This window comes from Pollicipes pollicipes, unplaced genomic scaffold (assembly GCF_011947565.3).
Source record: "Pollicipes pollicipes isolate AB1234 unplaced genomic scaffold, Ppol_2.1 Scaffold_4295;HRSCAF=5057_pilon_pilon_pilon, whole genome shotgun sequence".
Classification (NCBI taxonomy): domain Eukaryota; kingdom Metazoa; phylum Arthropoda; class Thecostraca; order Pollicipedomorpha; family Pollicipedidae; genus Pollicipes; species Pollicipes pollicipes.
Window position 1 is genome coordinate 67850 of NW_023596461.1, and position 16049 is coordinate 83898.

Genomic DNA, 16049 nt, shown 5'->3' on the forward strand with positions numbered 1-16049 from the left:
TTAACGATTGCTAAAAATATGACGCCGATCTCCGATATCTTTCTGACACCTGCTGACGGCTGCCAACGCCACCAGCTAGCAACACCCAACTCTTTCGTCATTTTCCTCTATTTCCCGCTATTTTGTCATTTCCACGAGTGTTTCCTTTTAATACAAGACAGCCGCATCACACCCTGGACACCAGCATGTTACAGACACGCATGGACGGCATGTTGGCACCAGTCTGGCCCCCTCCTCAGCTCGGACCTGGAGCACGGCACCAGGTGTTGGGCGCCAGGTTGGTGTTGACGTGACCCGGCGCCACGTCCCAGTTGGTGGGGTGGTAGACGTTCTGCGACAGCGCCACCGCCGAGAAGCCGGTGGTGGCCGATGAGGCAAAGCCCGAGTCGCAAATGTAGCGCATCGTAAGGCCCTGTATCTTGCCGGACTCTTCGACGCCGGCCTGGGGGGCACGGGGGGAGAGAGGGGGGGGGGGGGGGCAGTTCAATACGGGGTCCCTGGGAGGCAGTGAACAACGTGGAAAGCTTGAAAAGAACTGGTAAACACGGGTTACAGGGGAACAGGCCAACGCAGGTCGGTTCCATACCACAGGACAACACGGGTCGGGTCACCATAGCGCAGGCGAACATGGGTCAATACTGCGAGGCAGATCAACAAGCGCCACCACAGGAAGGGTCCAAATCCACTGACCAAACATCGACGGACTCGGCGCAGCCAGCACTGATACCCCGTGTGCGCGCACCTTGTACTGAATCAAGTACGGCAAGCGCCCTCCAAACATTTCCATGTTGGTCTCGATGTCAAGGACGATGCGGACGGGCCTGTTGAGCTTCACTGCCGCTAGGGCGGCGGACGCAGCGACCGGCGTCGAGTAGGACAGCTTGCCCCCGTATGCTCCGCCGAGCCGCCGCACCTCCGTGTTTACTCTGCGAAAGCGTCAATGATATAAGTGAAATGGTGGAGCTATGAAACAGCACGTTTGGTGCGCTGTTGGATTTGCCTGCATGTGCATGGGAAGATAAGACCAGAAAGGAACTACAGAATCCATCGCAGACAACACCCAAACTCATCTCTCCGACTACGGCTAGCAGGCTAGATGCAAAACGCGTACCATGTTAGCTCTTCAATATTCGTGTTCATAACGTTTCAACTCAGGCGCACAATCCAGCGGCACGGATGTGACCCGCGGCCGTCTAGATCTCGAATCAAGTCTGCTTTCGTATGATTTGTCTCGAGCAACACAGCTAGAAAGCACCATCGTCCAATGCGTCACAGATATAGGGATTTAACAACAACAACACCAAGATAACAGCCAGCTGACGAATTCAGCGGCTGGGCGCTCCTCCGTTTGCGGTCCAGCCTGCAGTGGTGTTTCTCAACCAACCGCGCCGCTGCAGCCAAAACCCAACACACGGGACAGCATCAAACATGCGACATGACGCTAGCACGTCGCCCATACTACACCGATGGCCGTGGCCGTGTTTCAGGGAGCGTTGCCCGCACAGTGGCGGCACCCGCGGGTGACGAAGCACCACCCCACCGACAACGCGGCCCGGCCGCGACCGCCGCGGCCGGGCCGGCCCCAGTCAGCTGACAGTGACCGCTCGTGGCTCGGCCGCGCTGGCGCCGCGTACTTGTTGGCCGGCACCTTGACGGTGCGCGCCACGGTCTGGTGGACGTCGCGCTGGTCCTGCGTGGAGCAGTACACCGTCAGCTGGTCGTCCTCGCAGGGCACCACGCGCACCGTCTGCGTCTCCATGTAGAAGTGGTACTGGCCGCCGATCTGGAACTCGCCCGACACCTGCCGCGGCGCCGCTGCGATCGCCTCTGAGGGGGAGAGAGGGGGGGGGGGGGGAGTGCGTCAGCCAACGCTGGCAGGGCGGGCGACCACAGCCCCTCCGCAGCCGCTGCCGGCGACGGGACGGACACGGTCCTCACACAGCAAACGGAGTTCGTGCTCGGCCGTCATCACTTTCAGCCAACATTTGTATGCGTTATCTTATCACGTATTCGTTGATTTTGAACACCTGAAGCTGACCTGCTTCTGCTGATCAAAGCTCGACGCCTATACGTTCATTGATTACCCCGCATACACAGCCGCGGCCTACCACAGCTGCTCTCTTGTTCGCTGAAACGGCGCATTGGATATCTTGGTGCATGTGGAGGTGATTCCAATTCATTCAACACATCAAAAGGCAGTACCAACATGAAATGTCCTGTGGTTGGCCCCTTCATGAGATACACGTATGGGCGCAAAATGACCGCTGTATTCGACACGCCCCTAAGCCGAAATAACATACGTAAGTGCCACGCCCAACTACCAGGCCAAATGCAGTGAGTCGCACCGACCTTCGGCGTCACCGCCCGTCTTCAGCTCGAGCTGCATCATGGTGTCGGGTTTGACGGCGTCCGGGTCTTGCTTCAGAGCGTCCTTGATGGTGAGCACGGGCCGCTCTACGTCGGAGTACTCCACCTTGACCAGTGCCGCCGCCTTGCGGGCAATCTCGAAAGTGTCGGCCACCACGAGGCCGATGGCCTGGCCGCAGTACTGAATCTTGTCCGTGACAAACAGCTGGAGCGCGGACAGCCAAGGCGGGTGTGAGTCGGCCGCTCGATGAAAAATGTCGACGAATAAAACAAAAGATTTCGCATCTTTATTTAACCGTGATACGTACGAACACTGAGCAAGCGAAAAATAAATCCTGTCGTAAGGCCCCTGCAATGCAAGCGTGCAATTCTCCCAGCATTATGCGTGTCACCTCGGAGATGATACCCACCTCTTCCAGGTTCTTTTCCCCTTTGTATTGGTTCGGTCCATCGACATCCTTTGCGGTGTAGAAGCCTCTCACTCCATCCAACGCCTGGCGGTGAAGACGGAGATGTGAGTCGAGACATACTGCAAAGACATAGCCTACCCTCCCTGTTGGGCATGGTGTTCATTATTCACTGTCGCATGCAATACCCCGCTCTGCCCCAGTACCTAAGGAGTCTTGCTCGGCTCCCTGCTCGCTGACACTTCGATGAGCCACGTGCGTCTGCACTGTTCACATCCCAACGAGCGATGCAGCTGTTTCGCGAAACGGCTGACTACGCAACGCGCTGGCGAGTCACGTGACCAACTACGTCACCACAACTTGTCAGATTTCAACCCTCTTTATCAGGCCACACCTAACTTGCTAACTGTTCAGTCATCTGACCACGTTCCCATCGACGCGCTCACCAGGGCAGCGCTGCCGTCCACGGTCTTCAGCCGAGCCTTGGCCACCTTGGAGAGGACGAAGGCGCCGTGGACCTCCCCCGCAAGCGGCTGCTGGTCCCCCACGTACTCCGCCTCGCCTGAGGCAGGGCACACGAGAGTCACGGCGCTGAGTACGCAGGCGGTACTCAGGCGGTACTCAGCCGGTAGTCAGGCGGTACTCCGGCAGTATCTAGCCAGTACTCGGGCGGCACTCAGACGACACCCAGGTGGTATCCCGTCAGTACTCAGGCGGTACTCAGCGATGTCCGGTCAGTTCTCAAGCGATACTCGGAAGACATTCTGGCGGTATCCAGTTGGTACTCAGGTCGTACTCAGCCGGTACTCCGGCGGTATCCAACTAGCACTAAGGCGGTACTCAGGCGGCACCCGGTACAGGGCTGAGATGGGGCAAAGTTGGCATGTATATGGTTCGTGACAGGGGTTTCGGGAAAACCAAATAAGCTAAAAGTCATGCAAGAGTTCCAGTCTACGACAATTCACACGTAAAACAGACGGAAAGAAGACGTCTGAATGCACTTGCCAGACCACGCTTGAATACCAGTTTAAAAGCGCCACGACCGCCTGCCCAGCGAACTTTGTACCGGCGGTCTGAGCCTGTGCCTCCAGCTTCAGCACTGGCTTGCTGACGGGCCACAGGTCCTTGTCGGTGTCGTACTTCTCAGACCCGATCACCAGCGGGCGCATCAGCTCCTGGCCGCCAGAGCGCAGGTGTGCAGGCACCTTGTCACCGAGCACGTGGAGGATCACCTGGCGACATAGCCCCCGGTCAAGCATCTCCGTCACGCGTCTTTTTTTGGCTCAGGTACGCGGGCGCCAACCACAGCGTGGCGATGCGACTCGGTCAGGGGACATACAGTGCGGCTGGCAGTAGCATCACCGACTCCATGACTCAGGCCCAGCTCGGGCCCGGCGACTCTGCCTAAAACAGGGCCGAGTCAGAGACAAGTGGGAGCAGACCTCGCGCAGCGGGTCGTACCGGTGCCCCAGGCCAACACCGTCCCGCATCGGACCGACCTTGTACAGCAGGCTGGTGGTGAGGCTAGCCCGGTACTTCCACGTCGGCCAGCTCCGGGTCCTCGTCCGGCTTGACCTCAGCCTGAAGCGCCGCCAGCGCCCCCTTCACGGTGGTCGGCTCCGACAGGCTCTTGCCGGTCAGGTACGCCTCTGTTGCCGCCGCGTGCACCTGATGCAGTTGCCCACAGAGTCTTACGAGGCTCACGCGCACGGCCTCAGCAAGTGACGACGAGGTGCTTAAAGGATTGTGCTGCCTTTAGGTGAAGCTTTAAGCAGGGTAAACCGCCAAGTAGCCGTGCCGTTTGCGCCCCCAAAACACCAACGCAAGTGCCACGACAGCCAGAGCACAGTACGTGATCCGTTTAACAGAATTCCCTTTGAAATGGTACTATGTGTCACTCAAACGCCGTTCGCAGCGCCTCTGAGGGAGAGATCAAATGATAATTCGAAACAACGCTGAAAATGAAGCGCTGCTCAGCCAAGCAAGCCCGCAGCCCGTACACTTTTCACTTCATCTACAATGTCCACTTGTTTGTTGTTTTTGCCTGAGACCCAGGGGTAAAAAAGCATTAGAGGCCGAGGGAGCCGTGTTCGGACCACCACTTTCACGGGAGCTCATGGTGCCCATGGAGCGCCTGACGCCCCATCAACAGACCCACGAATCACAGACAGACTGGTCACTGGGTAGCATCTGAAATGGTCCTGGAACGCCGACACAAGCACACCGATTATTAATGCTATAGAGGCTACTATATAGATTGCATTTTACCATTTGGTTAAGCTGTGAACGGGTGATATTACAACCAAACGTTTACAGGCCAAAACTTCACATAAAATTTTACGTGCATTTCCCACGGGTGTTTGACAACCTATAATTTCTAGCTGCAGCAAAATTTATACTCCTGCTACATGCGCTAACTTGACGCTCTTGACGGCGGTGTCAAAAGGTGTCAGATCGCGTTTCATTGAGGTGGAATTAAACACAAGTCCCACGCACAGCCACGCCTACCAAAGCATCCAAACCAAGCATAAAGACAGATGTTTTGAAGCGCCTGCGATGTAATTTTTCTAATCATATTAATCATTATCATCGCAAACATTGTATTTCTTTCTCTGATTGTTATTGCTCAGAAACGCACCACCGGCCTGTCCAACTAGCAACGCAAGCTGTCGGGATGTTTACTCACGCAAGACAAAAGCACAACACGTGCGCGTCATCACTTGGGCGGTGAACAGCGCTGATCACATACTGCGAACATGATGCAGTGGTGTATGGATATACTCACGAAAGTCTTGTTGATGCCACCAAACAGCACAGTGGGTTTCTCGGTGATGACCATGCTTGACTTGTCCAAGGGTAGCAGGAAGGCAGCGTTGACGTATGCATGGGCGCTCACAGCGCGCGGCGTGATCTGGCAACACATCACACGCATGATACCTGGTATCGCATGCGGTGCGATCCGACAAAACATCACACACCACCACACACGTGATACCGCATGTGGTGCGATCTGACAATACACCACACACACGTGATAATGCATGTGGTGCGATCTGACAATACACCACACAAGTGATACCGTATGTGGTGCGATCTGATAATACACCGCACACGTGATACTGCATGTGGCGCGATCTGACAATACTCCACACACGTGATATCGCATGTGGTGCGATCTGACAATACACCACACACACGTCATAATGCATGTGGTGCGATCCGACAACATACCGCACAAGTTATAATGCATGGGTGTGATCTGACAGTACACCATACACGTGACAGCGCGGACAAGAAGCGCAGCATGGACACGAGATGGTGAGCATTCGCAGCAGGTCCTCACACCACCGTCAGCTGCGTGATACCGCCCCAGGCCACCGCACACCTTGTACGACATGAAGGTGTACTTGTTGTCGTCGATGGCCGGCAGCGTCATGGACAGGATGACCTTGCGATCCATGCCGATCTCGTACAGCTTCTCCACGTTCATCTCCATGGAGGCTCCACTGGCGTCCGCTGTCCCGCACGAAACAGACCGGTCGGTGGGGACCTCATGTGTCCGGGGTAAAACGCAGACAGCCTCCACCAGACGCAGAGGCTCATGCGCGCAACATAATGTGCACTGGCGGAAATTGGGATAGTCTACCCGCGTGATCATTTGTGATTGTGTTGAAGATGACAGAGCACGTCTCTGGCTTCACGGTGGGCTTGCGTGACGGCGATCGCGTGGCCTCAGTTCTGATGTCTACAGACCACGCAATCGCCCTTTGTTCACTTCTGCGTGTAAATCCACGCTGACAGATTGTTTTCTTATTTTAAGGCTGCTTCGGGCTGCAAATTTCACTGCAGAGATGTCGGATTACAGGGAATGTGTAAACTGTCGTCAACACGAAAGTCACCTTGCCTCGATGACTAACCCCAAGGCAAATCCAACAGCGCCCCCCCCCCCCCCCCCTCCCAGGATATGGATGTTCCAGGCACGGATGCACAGGTGCGCATGCGGAACTGGTTGTTACGAAAGCTCAAGGGCCTCCTTTCCACGCATTGGTTGCAAACATATCGTGTGCTGGGGCATGTAAGCTGCCCAAATGCGCAAAAGGGATGAGAGGGCAGATTCCTACCTCCAAACCTTACAGATACAACCAATCTGAACTACCTGAACAATGGGGGTTTGTGGAGGTAGAGACAATATTTTCAGTGAAATGAGATTGTTCAGATTTAGTGGCCAAGCGGTTAACAGGCCACGCACTGAGCCCAGTTTCCCAGCGCTCACCGACCACCAGCTTGGCCCGCGCCGTCGTCAGCAGCAGGAACACGTCAGACGGAAATTCGCGGTGGTGGTACTTGATCATCAGGTTGCCGGCCCAGCTGCCCATGTTGCGGACCGGAGTGTTGGCCACCACCAGCAGGTGGGACGCCATCTGGCCGCAGTGGCGGAAGCCGGCGGTCTCGCTCAGAGACTGAAGTTCCTCGATCAGCCGCGAGAGGGTCACCGCGGAGCCGAAGCTCACGGACGAAGATGACTTGGTGATTTTGTGAAGCTCGGGAACCTTGAGCACGGAAACGTAGGCGTCGAAGGGCCCATCTCTCTTGTAAACACCTGAGGACGTAAATGGTAAGTCAATGGCACTTAGGACCGCTGGCACCACGGCCCCGACGATGAGTCGGAATTTGCTTTCAGTGGAGGGCCGACCAAAGTGCGACAGTTGGCCCTTCACCATAGACATCGTCCCAGTAACGGTGGCGTTCAAGTTCCGGGGTGACCCAAGTCATTGCCACAGACATCGGCGACACGGCCAGCGGAGATATTTCGGGCGTATTAGCGCAGACAGCACGGCTGAAAGTTGGTGTCATCGCCACACGGGGCGCCAGAGCTTCCTAAAACTGTTAATCCTAGGCGATGAAGGTCAAATGTTTGTCACAAGCCCACCATTCGGTTTCACTCCGTACCGAGCGGATTACGGCAATGCACAATGCAAGAGTCCATCAATGTTTGTGTGTGTTTTTTTAGCGACTTTGGGGTTGCCTAATCCCGTGATAGAGACCTCAGGCATGAAGTGGGAGCCATGAACACTTCAGGGGAATGCGCTGCTCCAATGATGACGATAGACTTGCCCGGGCAGTGACCAGGTCCCACCCACCCAGCAGCGGCCCTCAGTTGGACACGCCGCGTCACACCGGTGACACTGCCAGGTGTCACAGACAGAGGCAGACACGTCATTCAGTATGATTCCATCCAACCACAACAGTTACTGACGATGTGTTCACATGTGGCCGGCTGCGCCAAATACCGTATCGGGCAGCCTACAATCGTGTCTAAAATAACTGCTTGGCAATCTGACACCGTAGAGCATCACGGCACGGTACGGCACGGCACGGCACGGCACACGGCACGGCACGGCACACGGCACGGCACAGCACGGCACCGGCACCGGCACCGGCACGGCACGGCACGGCGCGGTACGGCAGTTGAGCTCAGTGGCCCACTACCGTCCTGCCCGGGTGGCTGACATTACGCCTCCCCTCCAGGTGCCCCTTCCTGTGACCTCGGCGGGGAGGGGAGGGGGGGGGGGGTGCACCTGAGCCTGTGTTGCCGGTGACCAGGCGCAAGGAGCGGCCGGCCGGCACCGCCGCCAGCGCCGCGTACAGCTTGGCCATGCTATCGGGTAGCGACCACTGCGCTTCGCCGGCCGCCATCGGCAGCGCCCGGGGACAGCCGGCGCAACGGGAGCCGCCGCCGCCGCCGCCGCCGCCGCACGCGCCTCCACTCGGCTTACAGGCGACCGCGTCCTGCCGAGGGAGAGGGGGTCAGCCAGGGACGGGGGGGGGGGGGAGAGCCAGACAGCTGCTCGGCGTCAGACTGACGCCCGTCGAACTCCGTGCCTGACCCATTACTGTTCCCGACAGGTTCCGAGCGGCACGACCGCGCCTGTCTGGCGGGTTGCAATGACCCCGGCAGGCGGTTACGTAAGCCTCCCGCGGAGCCAGCAAAGCAACAAACAACGGCCGGGATTGTTGAAGCATTCGCGTGTGAGGTTGCGTGCCCTGCGGGACAGAGAAACACCTTTCACAAGAACATTCGTGGAGTTATGATGATCCGAGAGGGATGAGGAGCAGAATGAGGCCTTTACCGTCACGCATGTCCAGACGCCCAGACTGGTCTGATCTTTTGAGTTTATACTGCTACAAAGGCTGTTGGCAGCCCCTAACAATGAATGGCCAGGTGTGATCTCATGTATAGGCCATACCATATTTGTCTTATTCCATATATTAGCCTGGATAAATGCTTTCATAATATGGTTCATGAGTTTAAGCGATATAAGATAAAACTTTGGGCTATATACCAATCGCCTGTGGACACAAAACAAGAAGGCAGCTCTGCCAGCTTTAGGCTTCTAGACCGTTGAGAAAGCTGTGACAGGTATATGTATACATACAGGCCTACAAACATATCACCGCAAGCTTCGCAATTCCGTCAACATATTTGTGTTGATTAGACGGTGTTTCCACCGTCAAGTAAAGGGAACGACCGTTCATAGCCAGCGGACACACGCTCGCGCATTGTAAAGCTCAGTTGGACAGAGGAAAAATACGCTTCTCCATCTGTGTTCGACCGCGGTACGGACCAGGTACTGTCCGTCTCGAGGGTTACAGTTGGAAATCACCCACTGCTGGGAACCAGCAGGCCAGAACACCAGACCACCTAAGGACGAGGGTGATAACGTCGCTAAAGCAGCTGCCGATGGCTAGTCAAGCTTTTGAGGTAGATCAAAAGCATGAAGAAGTTCACGGCAAAAACAAGCTTTGAAGTAAAGTTTAACACTTTTGGGGTGGGGCACAAATTACTTTGTGTACCGTTGACGTAGACTGAAATGCGGTAGCACACGTGTGACATTTCAGGGCATTGGCTAGCGTCATGGTGACGCTGATGATCTGATGAAGACGCTGGCGATCAGCGTCATGATGACACTGATCACCATGACACTGAGTGGCCGGCGTCATGATGACGCAGCGAGTCTATCAGAGGTGACTGGCCGCCTGGAATTCCAAGAGCGCTTCTTGGCGCGGGACATAGTTCAATCTTCGCTGGGAGCGCGGTCCAAGATCGGTCCGAGATACTCAGCTATCAAACAGAGCGTGAGATGGTGTTCGCCAGCTTTGTGGAGAAATAGGGGCTGGGGGAAACATCTTCCCTGACTTCCGAGCAGCATTGACTGTGTTTCGTCTACATTACCTTCTACACCATAGATTCTGAACCCAAGTCAAGTGATGGCAAGACCGCTCCGCACGAGCGATGACACTTTTTATTGTGATTTGGGGTCAGCGACAAAAAGGCGGGCGTCAATCGTGTACTGGACCACTACGGAACCCTCAGCGAGCAAACTGAGGTCGTTCGCAAGCACGCGGAGGAGGAGCGGGCGCAGCGCGGATTCCTTCAACATCCAGATGCTGTCCGAAAGTCTGAAGCTTTCCATTAGTTCAATTTCTAAGTGATGGTGACGCTTTTTGACGCTTGTCACGTAGAAGATGGTCCGAAAACCGAGATGAATCGATTCCGCACGAGAATAACTCAGCACGTAGTGCGGAATAGCTTATCACATCGAAGCAACCGCAAAAGTCAAGGAGGCGGCAATAACCAGCGACATTTCAGAGGCATTGACATTTCCCCACGGCCAGTCGTGGAAACATGTGGCCGAACACGGATATCGAATAACTTTACGTCACGCGATGAGGACAGAGACCATGCTGGAAGGTCAAAGCCGCTGGCTGTGACTATGACAGTTACCCGTCGAGTCGCTGATGGACGCACGCTCCCATTGCCGGGCCGATGGACACTGAACGATACTTGGATGGCTTGGTGTGGTCGCCGGACTTGGAAAACGGCACGACCATGGAATGTTTCCCAGCTGCAGTGACTTCAGACACGAGGATGCTCGAGCTGACCAGGTGAGAAACATCCCGCCCCGGTGGTGGCGAAACTGAGCCAAATCGAGGCACAAATACCCCACAATTCACAATGCCCAGTCAGCGCAACCAAATTTACATCAGTGGGAAAATCAGACAACATATTATTGCCAGAACATATTGTTTTCACCCGTTTCTACCACTTCAGGATTTTGGTTACGTTTGGAGGGGCAGAGACAGCACGGAAGCGGGGCCAAAATGGGCAAAAAGATTTGCCCATGTTATGATCAGGCTCTCACCCAGACATTTTTTTGAAGGTGGTGAGGCTGATAGTTGATAATTCTATAGGTGGTCGTCATCTTTAGGTGCATAGGTGGTCACACCCTAAAGCCCCACGAGTGAGATACCCGGGATGTCGCTGAAATCGAGCGGAGGGAAGCTCTCACCCGAGAAGTTCCACTTTGTTGTTAGAGCGGTTCTGTCCTTGCGGGCACGGGACGTGTTCAGTCTCGGGTCATATTGTGATGCCTCGATGCCCACTTTTATATCAAAGAAGCCCTACGGGCGTCTTAAACTGACAAAAAGTACTAGGGCTGACGGCTCCAGGGGAACCTACCACACTGAAGAGGTCCATAACCCCATAGCCTCCATTGGCAATGTCAGTGGGTTTGACTCTTGTTATGCTCTAACTTTTAACACCCCGTCACAGTTGGCTTCTTTCAAGGTGGTGCGTTTGGTGTGTGGTGTTTTGGTGTTCGGCGTTTTGGTGTGTTTGGTTCGGCGGTGGTTTCAACACAATTCAACTTCATATCAGATCGTCTTGATGTAGTGTCCTTCCGCCCACTGGCTCTATCGGAACTATTGCGCTATACGGGGAGGTGGGGGGGGGGGGGGGGTCTTGGCACCCAAGCCCCCAACCCCGGCGGAGGGAGGGCGCTTGCAGCATCTACGGAGGCGTAAGGAAAGAAACCAACAGAAATGTTTCTAATTCGTCCATCACACTCTCCCCAGTTCAGCACAAACTCCCGCACTCCTGCTTTTATCACACGTATTTCTAACTTTCCCGTAAACAAATTGGTACAAACCTCGATGTCTTTAACCATTGCCTTCATTTTGTCGTCTGCATCCTCGCCAAAGGTCTTGAAAGCTTCCAGAATGGGCATGTATCCCGTGCAGCGACACAAATTGCCGTCCAAAACCTGCTCCACATCAGCCTTCGTCACCTTGTCCTTCGAGTTCAACAGGCTGCAACACCAACGGTCGGTTACTCACGGCTTCCTTCGCCATACATTAACTCGGGCGGCCCTCCACTGAGACACACGGCATTAGCCTTAGCGATTGCATCCAAATAGCACGCGTGTAATGTCCCGCAGCAGTTGACAACAACCTACACGCATGGGAACGCCGGGCGAGCGGAGATGGCAACGGGTCGAGCTGTCGCTGCTACTTCCAATGTCAGATGTAGCACAGGCTGCCAGGCGCCCGGCCCCTGCTGCCTGGCCTGCTTTACATTTTACCGCCTTTACTAAATGCGTCCACGCCCCTCAATTTGACCTACAGCAAACTGCACGCACATGTGCATGCTCGTACCGGGCCTCTTCATGCCTATCTCTACATAGACATGGCGCATGTGACCACACCACGGTGGCAGTACACGCACCTGTACATGAACACTACCACGCCGGGGTGGAAGTACACGCACCTGTACATGAACACTACCACGCCGGGGTGGAAGTACACGCATCTGTACACAGACATGACCGCACCACGGTGGCAGTACACGCACCTGTACATGGACATGACCACACCGAGGTTGCAGTACACGCACCTGTACATGGACATGACCCCACCAAGGCTGCTGTACACGTACCTGTAAATTGACATGACCACACCAAGGCTGCAGTACACGCACCTGTACATGGACATGACCACACCACGGTGGCAGTATACGCACCTGTACATGGACATGACCACACTGGGGTGGAAGTACACGCACCTGTACATGGACATGACCACACCACGGTGGCTGTATACGCACCTGTACATGGACATGACCATGCCGGGGCTGCAGTAGCCGCACTGCGTGCCGTTCAGAGTGCGCCAGGCGGATCTGTAGCGGGTGGTAGCCGACGCGTCGGTCGCCGATGCCCTCCACCGTCTTCACCTCCCAGTCCTGGCACACGTGCAGCGGCACCAGGCACGAGTTGACGGCGCGCGTCACCGGCTGGCCGGTGGCCGGGTCGGGCACGCGCACCGACACCACGCACGCGCCGCAGCCGCCCTCGCGGCACATGGTCTTGGTGCCGGGCTTGTGCTGGTGCAGGCGCAGGTAGTCGGCCAGGGACGTGGTGGCCGACACGTCGCTCGGCACGCCCTCCGGCGACAGACGGTGCAGCACTGTCGGAGAGGGGCATGTTTACACCGGGAATGCAGGGAAGGCGGCGCACATGGCGCTATGTCACACCATGGATACAGGGACGGTGCAGTAAGGTAGGAGAGTATAATGTTACACCGGGGATACACGAACTGAGCTTTTTCTGCTGCCTGCCGGGTCAGCTGGGCGCAGCGGCCTCGAGAGCTCTACGTTTGTTCAGGTGTAAAACCCACTTTTTGTGCCACAAGTCCAAGTGTCGACGAGTAAACTCGAGGCACGTTTTTGAGCCAGACCCGGGGAATATAAATTGTGATATTCAGCAATCTGGTCTTACCAAAAGGCTTGGATGACGATGATCTGAAGACTCTGATGATCGTTGAGGAAAAGTTCAACAACGCAATGCTTTGTAAATATTGATATAAAGAACGTGACGTTTTTCATACAACGACAATCTCTCTGTGTTGGGATGACCGATCTGCAAACCTTCGGAATCAGAATCGGCATCCGCGATACGAGTGGCAAAATGGCCTATGCGTAATACGCATCATCAATAAATTAGAAAAGCTGTAGGTAGAAGAATTCGAACGTCATTAGAAAAAAGATCGAAAGTTCAGTGGAACGAACCGTTCTGTCATCATGCCATGTCGTTGTTGTTCATCGCATTGTTTTATTTGGTTTTGTTATTCTCACCTTACCCAGGGGTGATCTTGTTGAGCGCGGCGCCTTAAAGGGAATGTTCCACATTTGACGATATCGAGGCAAGCTTAGAATATGATGAAATAAGCCCACTTATAACTATTGGTATATATTTAAGTGAAAAAGACTGCTCCAGACAACACAACTTCTCTGCTAAGTTAAGACGTCCCTCAAAACGTCATGGTTTGATAGCGTCATCGCACCTTGCACAACATTGATTGGGAGCCAATTGACGACCGTTATATCTGGAAATCGTGCTCCCGAATGGCAGATATGAACGACTCGGCAATCATATTTGTCTTGGCCTTGATCGTATAACCAACAGAATGGTAGGATTTAAATGACGTTATTGCGGTGCCATGCATGCCTGGGTGATTTTGAAATAGCCCCCCGAAAAAGTCTGTGCATCTTCACCAGCGTGTAACTCAGGAATTAGCGGGGTTTACATCCTAAGAGACCGGCAGGGCCGTGAACTGCACCGAATGATCATGATGGCTATTTCAGTTTAAAACCCCATACAAGTATGGATCACTCCATTTAACTGGCAGAACGCGCTCCAAGTTGTTTCATCCTTAATCCTCTCCCCGCATCCCCATGCCCTGTCTTACCCTAGTCGCTTTACATCCTAAACATCCCCCCTTCCTTGCTGTTACCTCACGTTGATCCCATCGATTATGTGCATAGCGACCGGCACAATAAAAGCCTCGGTGTGTTGTGGGTGTATTGTGTGGTTACGTGTTGTGGACTGTCAGATACAATTGCAAAGACAAATACGGCGCAGCACCGCAGGAGGGTGTAATTTTAAACCGGAGATACACGGACGGTGTAACACTGCCAGGTGCCTGGTGGGTGTTGGTGCACTCCTGGGGCGCAGCATTGCAACGGCGTCAGACAACGGGAGGTAGAGCGCTGCCAGCGGGAGTCAGTCTGTCAACGCGGGTGCCACCCAGTAACAGAGCGTGCACCAAGGACCGGTTCGTGTGAACTTTCGCTGCAAACAGGCGACACACAGCGCACCTCTGCCGGATACGTGCAGCGCCGGTCCGCAGTTCGGTGCAGCAGACGGTGCAACACAGTGTTGCAGCACAGTGCTGCAACGTCAACGTCAACGCTCTCCTTTAGAATTGCCCCGAGAAGTGTAAGGGCGTATCAAAAACGATACCAGTCATATGACTAGCGGCGGCATGCATTTACGTGAGACTGCTTTTAGGTCACACGGCGTGACTGCATGCTTTACGGCGTGACTGCTTTTAGGTCACAAGTGAATCTGCCGGCAAAAATAATCAGTAATGTGACACTTAACAGACATAACTTTTCTACGAACCCGATGGCTGCAACGTGTAAAATGCTTTCAAAAAGAACTTTATTGCCGCGAACCATATAACTATTGAGTCTCCACAAAACTGGCAAATCAGTGGCGTCGGTATCATGTTTGGGTTGCAGGGAACAAAACGTCTCGTCTTACGTTTCAAGGAAAAAAACAGCTATTAAATGGCCTACCCCATTATACAAAGTTACGCTTCATTTCAGAAAATAATTTTGAGATTGTGGGGATCAAGTCCCTGTTGCCCCCCCCCCCCATATGGAATTCACTAGGACGGCGCAGGGGAGTCAAAGAACATAGTCCTTACGCGAGGGTCAAGTTTTTCGTACACTTTTGAATTATTCAAAAAGTCAACAAAACAACACCCGTGTCCCTCACCTCACCACCCCCACCCGAGGCCTCGATCAGCTAAGTCCCAGACCAACAAAATATAATGTAAGTATTTCACATAGCATGGAAAGAACCGACTGACAATTGCATCTGCTTGCTAGCCCCTCACAGAATTCCTCGTCCCCGGAAACAACTTGACCCAAGGCTGACAGATCCCAGAGGAGTGAAACAGATTCCACCCGTGTGTCATGTTGGATGACAGTTGTTCGCAGTTCGCAGTTGGATGTCATCCGAGTGATGTCACGTTTGTCACGAGAAAAACAGCAAATTCAGCGTTGAAACGCCAGCTGGATTCGCCGCGTTTTTACGCGGTTTGCCTCATACCGCTTGCGGATGCCGCTGTCATGGAACTGAGCCGATTAGAATGGAATCCAGATGAACTAGCACAGGCATGAATCGCACCTGCTGATCATATCCTTGTCGGCGCGCATCTACGCCAAGCAAGATCCACGCGACAAATGTGGACGCGTAAAAATAACGTCCGAAAACATCAGATGCTATCTTACGGTATGCAATCAATATTACAGATCTGTCAGTAAGTCCGATATATCATGTGTGACCTGTCTGACATTTCAAAAGTAGATTC

The 16049-nt window shown here is 54.3% G+C and overlaps 1 protein-coding gene across 1 annotated transcript in view; it reads right to left on the reverse strand.

Annotated features, from left to right (window-relative positions):
• The window catches only part of LOC119096475 (indole-3-acetaldehyde oxidase-like), a 48021-nt gene that overhangs the window by 10388 nt on the left and 21584 nt on the right, over window positions 1-16049 (reverse strand). The window contains 17 exon segments of the mRNA XM_037219392.1: window positions 247-442; window positions 743-926; window positions 1635-1827; window positions 2350-2572; window positions 2778-2861; window positions 3221-3336; window positions 3841-4006; window positions 4141-4178; window positions 4304-4442; window positions 5560-5685; window positions 6160-6290; window positions 7048-7374; window positions 8354-8564; window positions 11765-11924; window positions 12466-12591; window positions 12634-12773; window positions 12775-13076. Coding sequence (XP_037075287.1) covers window positions 247-442; window positions 743-926; window positions 1635-1827; window positions 2350-2572; window positions 2778-2861; window positions 3221-3336; window positions 3841-4006; window positions 4141-4178; window positions 4304-4442; window positions 5560-5685; window positions 6160-6290; window positions 7048-7374; window positions 8354-8564; window positions 11765-11924; window positions 12466-12591; window positions 12634-12773; window positions 12775-13076 — 2862 coding nt within the window.